A 14863-nucleotide genomic window follows, 5' to 3' on the forward strand; every position below is an offset into this window, starting at 1 on the left:
AAATAGTCTTCAGGAGAAATTAGTTAAATGGCTCCCAGAAAGCATTGTTGTTTTTCCCCTTTCAAAAAACTGCCATAAGTATCCCAGCTCACTAATAGAGGGTAAACAAGTCTGAAAATTTATCGCATGTAACAGATATGATTAAAAGGAAGACAATGAGGAGGTCAATGATGCTCATGTGATGGGCAGTCCTGTTCTCAATGCATTAGACCTACCCAAAGAAGGGAATAAAACTGCAGCTACTAAGCCATTCATAGGAATAAATGTCAGGAATCCAAAAGGCAGAGACGGAAGGGGAGGTGACAGAGCACTAAGGAGTCAAAAATAACATTGGGCTTCTCCAGGCCTATTGAGAGAGAAGCCCAAAGTCACAGGAGAGGCAGAGTGAGTTAAAGGATCGATAATATACAGGCCCATTCAAGGTGGAACTTCCCCACCCCCAACCACACCACCAACATGGCTGGAACTCCTTTTGAGAAAAAAGTAACATCAGAACTTCATTCAGGAAATCCAGGTGCTGGAACGCATTTGAACAAACACGAATTCACAAATCTCCATTTCATGACCTACCAGCCATACCACCCCACACAGCCCACAAGGTGAGGCCCAAGTTCACAAGTAAGACTGGGACACATTTCAAACTCGCATAGCATGTGGGGAATAAAAGGAAAGAGGAGACTGCAGAAAACTGGAAAAGTAGCCCTAACACTAGCATTGCCCCTTTTCTTCTGTTTTTGGCAACTTTTTGTTACCAGTATTTACACCTCTGAGGTTTTCTGGGTTTTTGTCATTGTTGTTGTTAAATGAATGTGTGTCCATGAAATAATAAAAGCCACAGGAACCCCCGATAACTTGGACCATATCTGTGGAGTCATGTAGGCACATTCACTCAGTTACTCTTCCCCTTTCTAATTCCTATGAACAACAGAAAAAACAAAATTAACTAATTAAAGCTCAATGAAGATTTACGAGGGGACTTGTTTCCCACCTTCTGCCCCTGTAGTTGGGTGAGGCAGCTTAACTAAAACATCTCTGCGAAATGCCATGAGCCATGAAGTTTCTGACTCGCGTATCATTTATGATACCCCTGGGGAGCAGGCCTGCCTAAGAAAACTGAGGCCCGGCACCCCATAAGGTTCTCATTACAAATAGGAATGTGCCAGGCCAGATGCACTGGGGGTTGTCAAGCTTTGCAAACTCTCCCCACCAAAAAACTCATAAATTTTGCAGAATATATTGCTTTTCCTTGGATTTTTATGATTATGTTCAATTTCAGGAAACTTACCCCATACTTCATCATTTGCCTTCGTTTTTTAAGAGTTATTTGACGTCCACAAAGTTCTACGGGCTTTTTACTAATCGTGTTTTTCAAATCTTAAAAATATAAACCTACATATTTCCAGCCAGCCATGAATTTAAAACCTCCCCCGCCACCTTCCAATTTTGGTGTGCAATTGCAGGCTGAGCAGATTTCAAAGTTTTTCTATTGGACAAACTCACCTTTCCATCTTCCATGGACGTAATGAACCGAAAGAAAGATGACAATAACAGCGATCAGAGTGTACAAGGTAGTCACATCTCGGGCACTAAAACTGGATGGTGGAGGTGATGTTGTGAGGCACTCACAGCCCAAGGAAAAGACTCCCCAGCTCCAGGGTCAAGGGTACAAGCATAACTGGTGGGCTAGAATTGGTCTGGGCACCTAGGCAAAGTTTGGTGTACTCTCACATTTTAACATGGTAAAGTGAATTTTAGGGATTTTAGTCCTATTTTACTAAGTTTACTTTTCATAATACATATTTCAGATTTGATACTTAACCAGTCTCAAATTGGTTACCAACTTAAAATGCAATCTTTCAGTTGATTGTGTGCTAAGAGCAGCAATGTCTATAAACACTTGTGCATCTCGCTGTAGTAATGGCAGTTGTTAATGCTACACCCAAAGCAGTAAGCCTTCTTTACACACCCAAGAAACCCAGGGTCAGGGCAAGGCCTACATGATCCAGTCCCCTCTGATGAGATATGTAAAGATCCCACTCTACTACAAACGTTCAGAATAGGAAGACACTAGGGAGCCAGATGTGGTCCTGTGCTAAATCAGATTAGGAGAAGCAGACAAAATCACAACTTTATTCAATGTGTCATTTATTCTGGGTGACTAATGCATTATTTGTATGAAGTTAAAATTGAGCTTTGAGAAACTATGAAATAAATCAAATGCCCTACTTTATGTAATTTTAACAGACAGATCCCATTAGGATTCTACTATGCGTAGCTGTTGGTTAAAATCATTGACCAGTATCCCTACAAATTAATCAGCTGAGGTAATGCTGGTGCTGCTGTCACCATTTGCAACTAATCTACAGTTAAAATTCACTTTAACTTTTCAAGCCTCTTGAGATAGGTTCATCACATTTCAATTTTTTTCAAAATAATGTGAGTAACTGCAACTGTTTACAAAAGCCTGTATGGTATAAGTCTGCCATGGGTGTCATTTTTCAATGGCAGTAGAGTGTGCATTGGCATTTCATTGTAATTTCAGGGTAAAATGCTAATCAGAATCCAGCCATAACAGTCTTCATCATTCTTGATAGGAACTTTATCCCTCGCAGTCTGAATATACGTGCACCACTGAAGTTTAAACTGTTTTAGAATTGCAAAAAACTAATGAGCCAAAATGTCTAATTATACCAAAAGGGATATAGTTAATATTTAGCAGTTTTTTTTTAAAGACTGTCATGGCTCTTGCGTTCCTCCTGGATTGTTAATACTTGGATATGTTTCCTTTCTGATATGAGACCTAATTTATTAAAAACTCGTAAGTAAAAAAAAAAAAAAAAAAAACTCGTAAGTACCTAAAATTTCTCCTCAAAATATGTACCTTAATGTCAAGCTAATTTAACTGTGTACTTTATCTCTACAAAAATGTCCTAGATTTCTTTAACGCCTTTTATCTTTCTTTCTTGACTTGAATCTCGTGACCTTTAAATGTATACTGTAAAAACAATAAATAGCATTTAGAGGGTTCCCCCCCAAGATTAACTTTAATTAATCTTGAAGTTTGAAGTTACCCATGAACTCTGAGACAGCTGATGTCCAACTCTTTGAAAGCAGTGGGAAAAAACATCTATCTTCTGGGGATGCTTGCTCAATAAGGTGATGTGTGTAAAACATGGAACACAGTGCTTGGAAATATGCTACTTCTCTTATGCTGGCACTCAAACCATCTTACAGAGTGCTGCAAAATGAACACACAGGGAAATGTTCCTGCACATCCTTGAGATGAAATTGCAATCTGAATCCTTCAGAGGCATAAAATGTGTTTGGTCTAAAAATATGTTGCACGTTGCATGTGTGTGTTGCTCAGTCATATCTGACTCTTTGTGACCCCATGGACAGTAGCCCACCAGGCTCTTCTGTCCATGGGATTCTCCAGGCAAGAATACTGGAGTGGACTGCCATTTCCTCCATCAGGGGATCTTCCCAACCCAGGGATCGAACCCATGTCTCCTTCATCTCTTGCACTGGCAGGCAGATTCTTTACAACTGCGCCACCTGGGAAGCCCCAAATATGCTAGGAAAATCCAAATCCCAGGTTAGCCTCCAAAGCAGGAGCTATTTTTAAAAGAAAGAAAGACGAACAAAAAACAAATAAGGCATCTACCTCAGAGGAGACCATGGTATAAAAGTGGGGAGAAAAATATTGAGCAAATGTTGAAGGCATGTTCTTCTACCACCACCCACCCCCCACTTTGAACTAGAGGAAAGCCTCTTTCTGGTGACAATAACAATTTAAGACACCTTTTTTTTTAAAAAAAGTTCACAAAATTACCCTCACGGTATTGTTGTATATACTAAATGTAGGTATACCTCGCAGAAAGAAAATGCTCTGCGTAACTACCTAAAATCACAAAACTGGTAAGTTTAGGGTTGTTAGGAGCGATTACTCTCATCAACAAAGAATTCCCCGCAGGATTTCTGGCAAGCAAGATGCACATAGAGAGACTGACTTTATAAAACTTTAATAAGCATGCTGTTTCAGGAACATATCTACCTGTACTGGCCTGTCTGACCACCGTGATTTTAGCTCTTCTCTTAGACCTCAGTCTGCACCTCTCAGCTCTGCTCACAAAGCTGATCACACAAAACATTAAGCAGGTTACTGTATATCAAACAGTATACTGTGTGCCACTGTTCTAAGCAGTGAAGCTGCAGTAGTAAATCATACCACCCCTAAAAAGACTCCACCTTCATGGAGCCCATATTGAATGCATCTTCCTCCCAAGCACTGAATCTCATGCTTACACCAAAGAGGAGCAGAATTGAGTGTCTCTTGCTGAAGTAGATATCAGGCCAGTTAGATCTTGTATATGGTTATGGATGAAAACCCGATGCTGGCTTGTAAATGCTAAAGAAGAGTGACAAAGGCCTCGTCAGCCTCGTCCGCTGCCAAGCCCCACGGCACGCAGGGCTTGCCACTACTTTAGCATCTCTGCCAGGGTATTATCATGGGCAAGCAGTGCAGTGAAGGATTCACACAGCCTGTGTGTTCATTTCAGCTCTGCAGCCTACTCTCAGTTGCCGAACCTCTCTGTCCCAGATTCCATGCCCTGCAAAATGGGGAACTCAGAGAACACAAATCAGAGCCTGTCACAGAGGAAATGCTGGCTCTGATTGTTATTTTCACTCACTATTATTAATATGACTTATTATGATGGCTTCCCACCTAGACATAATATTTGGAAGACCTAGTGCAATGCCTGAATGACTCAGATAAGCAAAGGATGGTGCACCTTGGATTGGCTTCATTAGGCTATTACTCTGGGCCAGACACTAACTAGGATTACATCAATAAAAGACATGTTCTCATCCCTCTAAACAACTCAGATGCACTGGAAATCTAGTCAGGGCAGCGTGGCAGCTCAGAGGAGGGGTATCTAACCCAACGGGACAAGAGTATGTGAGTTTAGGGGCAGAGAAGCAGAAGAATTATAGCCAGTGGCTTCTCCAAGACAGAGCTCAGATTCAAAGGAGGAGACAGCCAGACAATGAATTATTTGGTGGCCATTATAAACATAGACATAAATGCCAATCAGATGGTACCAAGGCACCAACTTACCCTTTAGGGGAAAAAAAAACGGCAAAAGGAAAAACATCAATACACACCTTTCAGAAAAATAAGCTAATAATTTTTTCAAAAGAAAAAGAACAAAAGAACAAATGTATCTGGGTACATCTCAAGAGCCACAATATATGCATCTTTCAAAAATAGCAACTTTGCCAGCAGTGGTGCCAATTGACAAACATTTGTTTCAACTGATTCGGGAAAACAAACTTTAATTTGGTATTTCTTTGAAGAATGCTTGCATCAATATTTACATAATTCAGACAGTTAAATAATTGTCCAGAATTTTGTGGTTATCTCACAGCCAGTGGTGGTCAGTGGGTGATGACAATACTCTGTTCACATAGCAAAACATAACTTCAGCAATTATGTGATGACTGTGAGTGACTATCCAACCAGATAACTGTGGGTCCAAAGACAGCTGTTGAAGAGCAAGTGTTGGCTGCTCCTGGTCTTCTAAACAGCCCACATTTCTGGTTTTCCATTTCACTCTTGGCCTTGAGGAAGACTGCTTCTCCTCCTCTAGCCCACAGTCTCTCTCTCCCTGAATTCTTACTTTACTTACATCCATGTCCTACTATTTCCCCCAAACTAGTTCTACATTCCAATGTCAAGTCACTGGGGCCAGAGGTCACCTTCTACATTCCTTTCCTCTCCCCCTAAGAGTGACTGCCTAGCAAAGCACTGGGCACAGAGCTGGTACACGAAGTAAACACCTCTGTCGTGCATGCTAAGTCGCTTCAGTCACATCCAACTCTTTGCAACCCTATGGACTGCAGCCCACCAGGCTCCTCTGTCCATGGGATTCTCTAGGCATGAATATTGAAGTGAGTTGCCATTTCTTCCTCCAAGGGATCTCCCCAACCCAGGGATTGAACTCAAGTCTCTTATGTCTCCTGAAGTAGCAGGCAGGTTCTTTACCACTAGCACCACCTGGGAAACCCTGGAAACCATTCTGGAGAGAGTGACAAATACTGAACCAGGGCACAAGGGCTCCAGACCCAACCCAACAATGTCACATGTGGACTATACATCCTTGGGCAAGTTATTTCCCCATCCTTGGCCTCAGTCTCCTCATCTGTACAATGAAGAGGCTGAACCAGATGATGGTGAAGCCCTCCAGTCTTGAAACAGGTTCAAGGAATTGATTAATATCTACACACCTAAGCCAAGACTTCTGCCAGCAAATAAGTAATGGCTAATTGATGAGACCTCTCCAGGATTCCATGGCACTTCATCAGAAACATCCATCAAGCTGGAATTTAATTTAGTTACTGTGGCTGTGCCGACCTGGTGTGAAACCACCAGTCCCTTTGGAAAATTAATTTATTAAAAAAATTCATTGACTGACATCCTGGAGGGAGAAATAAAGCCTCTGCAATTGCATTTCTCATTGTTCAGCAGACAGTTAGGTCATCCTGTACATATTGCCACAGTCAGAAGGTTAAACTGTCCTCAAAACACACTCCTTCCAGCAGGGTGGTTTGATCAAATCATACTAGAGACCCAAAGACCAAGGAGACGTCAGACTCCTAAGAAAGTTCTCCTGGTGACTATCAAAACCCAGGCTGCAACTGCAGTGCCACTACAAGATGAGTAGGATTTTATTTTTTATTCATATAAAAAAGAGACCATTTCAATGCTACTGACAGGAGATATGTGGCCTCCAAAACACAAAATTTGGATTCCAGAAATAGGGTTTCATCAATGCCACCATACATACCTGCTATTGAGATCTGGTTTTCACTGAAGCTGGTCGATGATACAGACAACTGTTATTTAGAAATCTAAGAAAACAAACCACTCTTTATGGGATGGAAGTGATGTGTTTCTTCTTTTCCTTTTCTCCAATAAAATGAACATTGAAAAAATAAACAGATGAGCGATTTCAAGTTTCCTTAGCTATTTCCCAGTGTGTGGCCTTTACACCTTCCAAGACCAGCACACGCCTATCAAACAACCACATCAAAGATAACTTTCAATCACTGGCTGATTTTCTTTTCCAAATGAAGCAAAATGCACAGGTATATGAAAAATAGCATTCCATAAACTAAGCAATCCATAATAAAAATCAGATTCTAGCTGGAGGGCTAGTGTCAGCTCTGCTTAAATCATGCCATTTTATTTAAGCACTCAGATTATTTTTCTCAGCTCAGTAAGTAGGTGGATGTTAGCAGCTAAGGTCATCGAAAAGATTTACCTTAAAATAAATTCAACAATTCAGAGCATTGCCCTCTCCATGGTATAAAGTGTGCTTCGCTTTGAACATGCATATAAAATTTCATTAAAGTGCAACATAAAAGTTTTACATTAGAGGAACCCAGTGCTGGACCTTTGTTTAACAGTCATGATAATTTATGGCGTGGATCTGCTACAGTTAAGTAGAAAAACAGCCTTCTCATGATGAAATACAAGTCATAAAGGCTGAAACTCAAGGAAAGCTGGAGGAATCCCAAGCCTCCGATCAGTCAATTCTTCTTCAGATTTTTATCACACATTCTTCTTTAACGTTCTCCACACAGATTGAGACACAATATAGTCCTGGACTCCTCAACCTTCAAAGCTGGAGTTTGCAGTTCTAAGCATATCTTAGAATTTATAGGAATCTGGTTTTCTTTTTTTAAGCACACGGGTAAGTAACAGGAGTTCTAATTTTGCCTTTTCCTATTAAGCATTTTTTGGGTTACCATCATTCTTTCTCATTCCTTTCCTCAAAAGAGACCAGACTGGCTAAGAGACCTTCAAAAAATTACAAAACAATTGAAACACTATCAAAGAGGTAGAGGGGTGGTATTACCACCAGAACTTTTGCAACTATCTTTGAATGACAGGAGTATTTGCATAGACCACTCTTGGAGCTGATGGGGTTCTCGTGTTAACAGATGTTTCTTGAGCACTTGTAATGAAAAAGGCACTGTCCGAGATGATGTGAGAGGGTGTGTGAATATTTAAACACAAATGACTTAATGCAACAGTAGTGACACAGTGAAAAAAAACAATAAACAAAAATCCTAAGACCATCCACACACTGAAAACTTAGGCAAGCCAGTTAACCTCTCTGAACTGCCATTTTTGCCATCTACAAAATGAAGCCAGTAAGACCAGTCATGGAAAACCCACAAGGTTATTGTGAGGATCAAATCAAATGACAGATGTGGTAAGTTACAAAGCTTTGGAAATAAATGCAATCTACCCCTTACACCCAGCATTGAGGCTTCCAATTAAGTAGACAGATATACCGTGGTCTTCTTTAAGTTCAAGTACTGAATCTTCAAAATTAGGGTATTTGAACTTAAATAGACAGTTCTCAAGGATTTGAGTTTTGCCATATATATATATGGAAATTATATATATATATATATATATATATATGATACATACTATACATATATGAATGGAAAATTACAACATACATATATTATAATGTGCTATTCATACCTTCTCATTAAAGAAGCATCCATAAAAAAGTGCTAAGAGATTGTATCATTACATAAACTGCTCCTTATTTGATTAAGAGAAAAAAGCAGAGTTCCATGGCTAGTTGATTACATGGTCATTCCACAGCAATTTTTTTTTACACAAGCATAACATACACAATCCAATCCGTTTGTTTCAGTGAGAGCCAAATGCTCCAGCTCACCCAGTAACAATAAATATTAGGCGATAATAATAAAAAATAGGCAATGAGAGTGTGCGGGAAGGCAATTAAGCTGGAAAGTGGGAGACGTGGATTTCTGATTCAGCCCTACCATTGATACAAATCAGGCTGTGTGAACTTAGGTGAGTCAATCAACCTATCTAGCGCTGTTTGTTCGTCTGGAAAATGGGAATAACACCTGTGCATTCTAATGCACAATGATGGAAAGAGATGATGTACAAGGAAGGATGGCACCTGTTGGAAAGGCTCAGATAAGATGTCAGTTGCTGATGCAGACTCAGGGGTCAGCTCCATCTAGGCTGGAATCTGAACTGCATAAATGAGGAGCCAGTGCCTCCATTTCTTCATCTAAAAATGGAGGTCGTATTAGGACCCATCTTACAAAGTTGTCTAAAGGATTAAGTAAAATTGAGTATTTAAAGCATGAGCTAGTCAGTCATGTTTGGGGCACTGAGTAGATACCCAAATAACAGCAACAATGATGATGATGCGACTTATCACATACACGGGTGAAACACACACATACACACACTCCTCAAAAAGATTTCTCCAGATTGTGGTCTTGGGTTCTTATATTAGCAATAAACTTCTTTCTATTCTCAGTAAACAAGTCTTAAATCTCTTTCTTTATCCCACAGGAATCAGAAAAAAACAAAATTAAGAGTGAAAAATGTACTCACTGTACCAATTGTTTTGTCTATGTGACAAGCTCATCAAGCATGTGGCGGTTTCCCTTTCTGAGGTACAACCTACAGCTATAAGCTCATGGGAGTACAGTTCCTAGTTTGTTCCAGAGATGGCCATTTTATTGGGCTTTTATGATTTTTTCAATTGTGTTAAATATGTGCAGATTCTGCATGCAAGCAATAGTCTTAGCTAAGAATAATGGGCATGAAATAAAGGTTCAGCACATTAAAACCACTTCTATTCAACAATAATTAGCATGTTTAAATACAATATAATTTTTATCCATCTACAACATGCTTAAATGTTTGGAATCTCGTTTATGTCTATAATGACAGATTCATATTTGAGGCAGTCATTTTCAATCTTGATTTGTATATTTTAGACTTGTTAAATGCTTGACTGAATCATTAGCAAAACAATTCATGTATCATTAAACTGATTTCTAACATGAGATAATTTTCTTCCTTGTCCAACAGACATGCGTTTTAAGATTTACAGAGATAGCATTTATTCTTTGGGGGGTTTCAGCCGGGTGTAGAGCAGACCTTATCAGTAGCTAATTTCACCACCTTGAGTCTTACTCTCCACCCCACCATAAGCTCAAGCTCAAGCGGTTTTCGGAATGAAAGCTTAGACACACTGGAGAATGAATATTGTACCAGCAAGAAAAAAGAGACCACTGACTGTCTCCATTTCATTGGAAAACAAACAGAGGGGAAGGGGGAAAGATAAATAGATGCAGGTAGAGAAAGAGAGACCCTAGCGACCTGTAGGCCTTGGTCAGAACAAGATCCAGGGGCTACCCCTCGGCCCCCTCCACATTCCTGCCAACCCCAGGTAGAGGTGGGCTGCCTTCTCAGTCTCTCCCTGACATTCCCATTCACCAACAGGCTTCTGTCATTCTTTCAGAGGATGGAAGAGAAGGAGGCCTCCCAGATCTCTGCATGTAGAACGGGCAGAGGCAGCCGGGCTGCCGCCATGCATGGGCCATGCCCAACTGAAGCTGAAACAGTTCACTTTTGTCTGGAGAGCAGGGTCCCCGCCTCCCACAAGGCTGAGGGAACCTGGGCAAAGTAGGGGCCGCTGGGGCAGCGAATGAGGGGGAGGGGAGGAGAAGCCTGGCCCGCACATGGCCCCTTCCCAGCCTAGACAGCCCCACACAGACCTTTGAACTTTCTATTTATCTAACAGTTTAGTGAGTTTAACTCTCTTCCTGTATAACTGCCCGTTTGCAAGCTTGCCTCTAATTAGGCTACTTGTGAGACATCACATAAAAACTACAAACCATGGATGCTGGCCTCTGTCCTTCACAGGCAGAAAGTCGGCCACTGTCATCCTGGCTTAACTACAATTGTCATCAAGCTTTGGAACATGGTGATTTTGCTCTCATGGTGATTTGCTTGTCCATTTTTATTTTTCAGTGTGAGCCCCTTCCTGTATCTGTCTTCCCTTCTCCTGTATCTGTCTTTCCTTCCTTCTGTCTTTCTTTTTCAATAATAAAATGATGATAAGCACCCCTGCAAAGAACCTCGGCCTGTCACAAAGCAACATCTCATCAATACGGGAGGGGTGCCTGCCAACAGAAAGGCTGGACACTTGGCAGGCCCTCAGATCCTGCTGGTAAAGGAGTCCAAATCTAGCCACGTGATCTCCAGACACCTCAAGAATTCATTTACTGGGTTAGCAAGGCAACTGTATGCAATGATTTAAACGATCAAATTTGATTATTTTTTCCTTTATCCTTTTTTCACTTTTTAAGAGCAAGTGGTATCTTTGGTGCACACAGCCATCTGCACCTTCCTCTTTTCAACAGAATGGTTCATATTAAATTCAGACATAGGTGAACACTGCTCATTCACCCAGGAATCTTCAAGAATGAGAGCTTTGGCCCTTTAATCGAGTCGAGAGCATGACCCATTAAGAGATTCTTGTCGTGTATGAAGTCCAGGGCTCTGTTCCGTTACTGCCGAGCACTCTTAGCCACCCAGGCTGGGAAGTGTCACCCATGCCTCGTGCAGCCCATTTGCATTCCTCCTGAGGAATGTGGATGTTTCTAAATGGGCACACACTTTTTGTTTACTATAGTCTACTGTCTGTAAGTGACACATATGCCTGTTTCTGTAAAGTCTTTCTCCATTAGATCTTGGAAGATGAGTTTGTTTTTTAGCTGGCCTGATCCGGTTATTATGTCAGACATATAAGGTTGCGGTAGAGATGGCTCAGAGCTCTCTGTTCCACAAGTGAATGCTGAGAAGAGGTCCAATGGAAATGAGATCCTTAACTTGGCTGGTGCCTTTTTCCTTCTAGGCCTCCTTGGAAGGTTTGGGGTGGGGAGCAATGGATGCCATCACTCTAATCAACGACTTACTCCCCAGGAGGGGAAGTAAACATGTAATGAACATGCCATTGCCATGCTCTGGATATGCAAGAGAGTTTGGAAAGGTACAGACTTTCATTCAAGGCAATAGCAAGCTCTTTAGTTCACCCACTATTCACATTTCTGTTCCTTTTCTCTGTGGGGGTGTACAACACACAGATGCACAACCGCAGCATTACAAATGTTTACAAACACAGATGTAGAAGGAAGCTTGCCTCTCACAATCGAAGGAGAAATTTTCCTGGGATGTGTGCACAGAGGGAAAAGGCTGGCTGATTTATGCAGACATGTTATACTAATTCATCAGTATTCACATAATATCCATGGAGTGTCTGAGTCCACATGTTTCTTAACTGATGTGGCACAGTTAGGCATCTAGAGGAAATCAGGTTTTGCATTTTCCTTAATATAATAAAAGATAGTTTCCGAAAAGGGAGAGAGATGTATTCTTCTGAAAAGACAAATCAAAAGAGCCCACCCGTTTAAATATGCAACTGCATGTGCCTAAGATTAAACTGAAATTAAAATAGTATAATAAACATGTTTTTAAAAAACCTAATACATTGTATATATGTTTAACATTTGAACTACGCCCACAAAAGCAATTATAACAACGTCTGTTAATGATGTTACCCACACCGTATATTAGGCAAATTGTATGCAAATAGTAATGCTGTGGTTATCAGGTGCCTGCAAAATAAATTAGTGAAACAGAGTAAAGGCTGTGTGCAGGAGCGTAATATTTAATGGAGCAGTAATTTTATTGTGATCTTTACTTTTAAATAACAACAGCGTGGTTATTAAAAATTGCAAAATGTTCTTCTGCAGAGCTGATAAAACCCTGCATGGTATCAAAAATGCCTTATAGATTAATACTGATACAGCGTGATTTGTGGCTTCAAGGATTTACCCCGAATTGCTATAAAATAAAATGTTTTAAAGTTCTGATTATCTTGGATTTTCAACTAAAGGAGTCATGATTGGCATAATGAAGCTATTGGCTAAGAGTGTGACCCTTTTCTAAAGAAGGAAATTGCCTAAAATATCACATCAGCGAGGGAAATCCTTGTAAAAATACACAGCATTCAGAGTCAACGGCTGCCAGGAGTTTAACGTTGCAAAAGATTTCGCACTGCCGGTCGGTACTATAGATTATTCCAACTCCATTTAAAAAGCCAATAGCGAAGTGTGCAATTCTAAGTCTAAGGCGCTACCGCAGTGCCTTCCCCTCATCTAATTCCATAGGCTGTGGGGGCAAACTGATAGGAGAAAATGTTATGACAAATGAACAGTGATAACGTTGGTGCAGGAGGTGAGGCTTTTGTAAAAGTTAATAGATATGTGCATCGCTGTTGATGCACGCGCGCGCGCACAGCACGCAGAGTAACAACTTTCCAGCTCTCAGTCACCTCTGCACCGTCTTTCACAGACAGCCCTCTCGGCGACAAGTTGACGGTATTTGGAGAAGAGCTGACTAAACCTTTGAATCCGAGCTGGGTACCCATGACACAAACGGGTGGCTGCCTCCCAGTGGGGGGTGGGGGGCGGTGGTGCGGACAGGACCCAGGGGTTAATGAAATGTGCTTTGACTTCGGAGCAGCCAACTTTAGGGGCCAACTTCAAAACCCCGCAATACTGAAAGCCAACGCCGCAGTCGGCCTGGACCCCGGGGTCCCCCACGCAGTGGCTCCCGAAGCCGCCGCCAGGCTCCCGATTGCGAGCGGGTGGAAGGGAAGGTGTGCGCACCGCGCCGCGCGGGGACCGAGGTGGCGGCGGGGGCGGTGGCCGCCGGGGACGTGGAGGGCCGCCGGTGACACCTGGCCGCTGCCTGTCCCCCCGCGACCCGCCGTCAGCGTCGGGCACCTGGGAAAGTTGGGGGCATTTCGAGCGGCAGCATCCGGTGCGCTGGGAGGCCGCCAAGCCAGCTGTTAGGGGAGAAAATCCCGGGCGGAGGTCGCGCGGCTCAGACCCCGGACAGCAGTGCATCCGATTTGGGCCAAACGCAACTCTTCGGACTTGGAGTGCAAAGCGACGCCTTCCGGACCCGCATTCCCCCCTCATCCGCACCTACCCCCACCCGGGCACCCGACCGAGGAGTCGCGGCGGCTGGGGCCAGAGGTGGCCGAGAGCAAGTGGGAGGGCGTCCGGGGCGCCCCCACCAAGCCCCGGCTCCTCTTAACAAAGGCGGAAAGCCCAGCCCCAGCGCGGGGACCCGCGCAGCAAAGGAGAAGGCAAAAAGCAACACCTACCACTGCTGCTCCAGGTCCCAGTCCCTGAAAAAGTCGAATAGATCCATAACGGCCGGGCGGCGGCGGTGGCGGCGGCGGGCGGGCGTCCGTCGCTGCTCGCGGCGGGTCTGCGCGGCTCTCGGCGCGGCTCGCGCGCTGCTCTCGGCAGTCCGGATCTCCGGCCCTCCTGCCCGGCTAAAAGTGCCCGGGCCGCATGGGCGGCGAGGGCGGGCGCCGGAGGTGCCGGGTCCTGAGCTTCGGGGCGGTGGCGGCGGCGGCGGCAGCGGCAGCGGGCGGGCAAGTGCCTGACCGCCCGCTCGGGTCTGCTCGGTCCGCGGCTGCCCGCGCGCCCAGCGCCCCGACGCTGCGGCGGCAGGCGCGGCGGGCTCGAGCCGGCGGGGCCGCCCGCCTGGCGGGCTGCGGGCTGGCGGAGGCGGTGGCGGCGGCAGGGGCGGCCGGGGCAGCGGCAGCGGCGCGGCGCGGCTCGGCAGCCGGGGCGGCAGCGGCGGCGGCTGCACAGGCGGCGGCGGCGGCGGCCGCGGCAGCATCACACACTTACACACTCACAGGGGGCGGAGCCTGGACAGCCCGAAGCCGCGACATGGAGCCGGCGTTATCATCCCCGGATCTGGCAGGGGCTCGCCCCTCCGTCCGCGCCGCCCGAGACCCCCCTCTGTCAAAATCAGCTGGTGGGAGCGGCCGCAGACCTGGGGACTCTCGCCCTGGGGCCGGGCCGGAGGGGCAGCTGCACTGAGGCGGGCGGGGGCCCGGCGGGGCCAGGCGACCTG

General features: G+C 44.2%; 1 protein-coding gene across 7 annotated transcripts in view; it reads right to left on the reverse strand.

The window, feature by feature from the left end:
- AFF2 (AF4/FMR2 family member 2) overlaps positions 1 to 14418 on the reverse strand; it is a 534465-nt gene extending 520047 nt beyond the window's left edge. For all 7 annotated transcript variants that reach the window (XM_027533311.1, XM_027533308.1, XM_027533305.1 and 4 more), the window contains exon 1: positions 14097 to 14418. In XM_027533311.1, coding sequence (XP_027389112.1) covers positions 14097 to 14143 — 47 coding nt within the window. In that variant the 5' untranslated portion in view covers positions 14144 to 14418. The remainder of the gene's footprint in view (positions 1 to 14096) is intronic.
- Between the last annotated feature and the right edge of the window lie 445 nt (positions 14419 to 14863).

Source organism: Bos indicus x Bos taurus, chromosome X (genome assembly GCF_003369695.1).
Source record: "Bos indicus x Bos taurus breed Angus x Brahman F1 hybrid chromosome X, Bos_hybrid_MaternalHap_v2.0, whole genome shotgun sequence".
Classification (NCBI taxonomy): domain Eukaryota; kingdom Metazoa; phylum Chordata; class Mammalia; order Artiodactyla; family Bovidae; genus Bos; species Bos indicus x Bos taurus.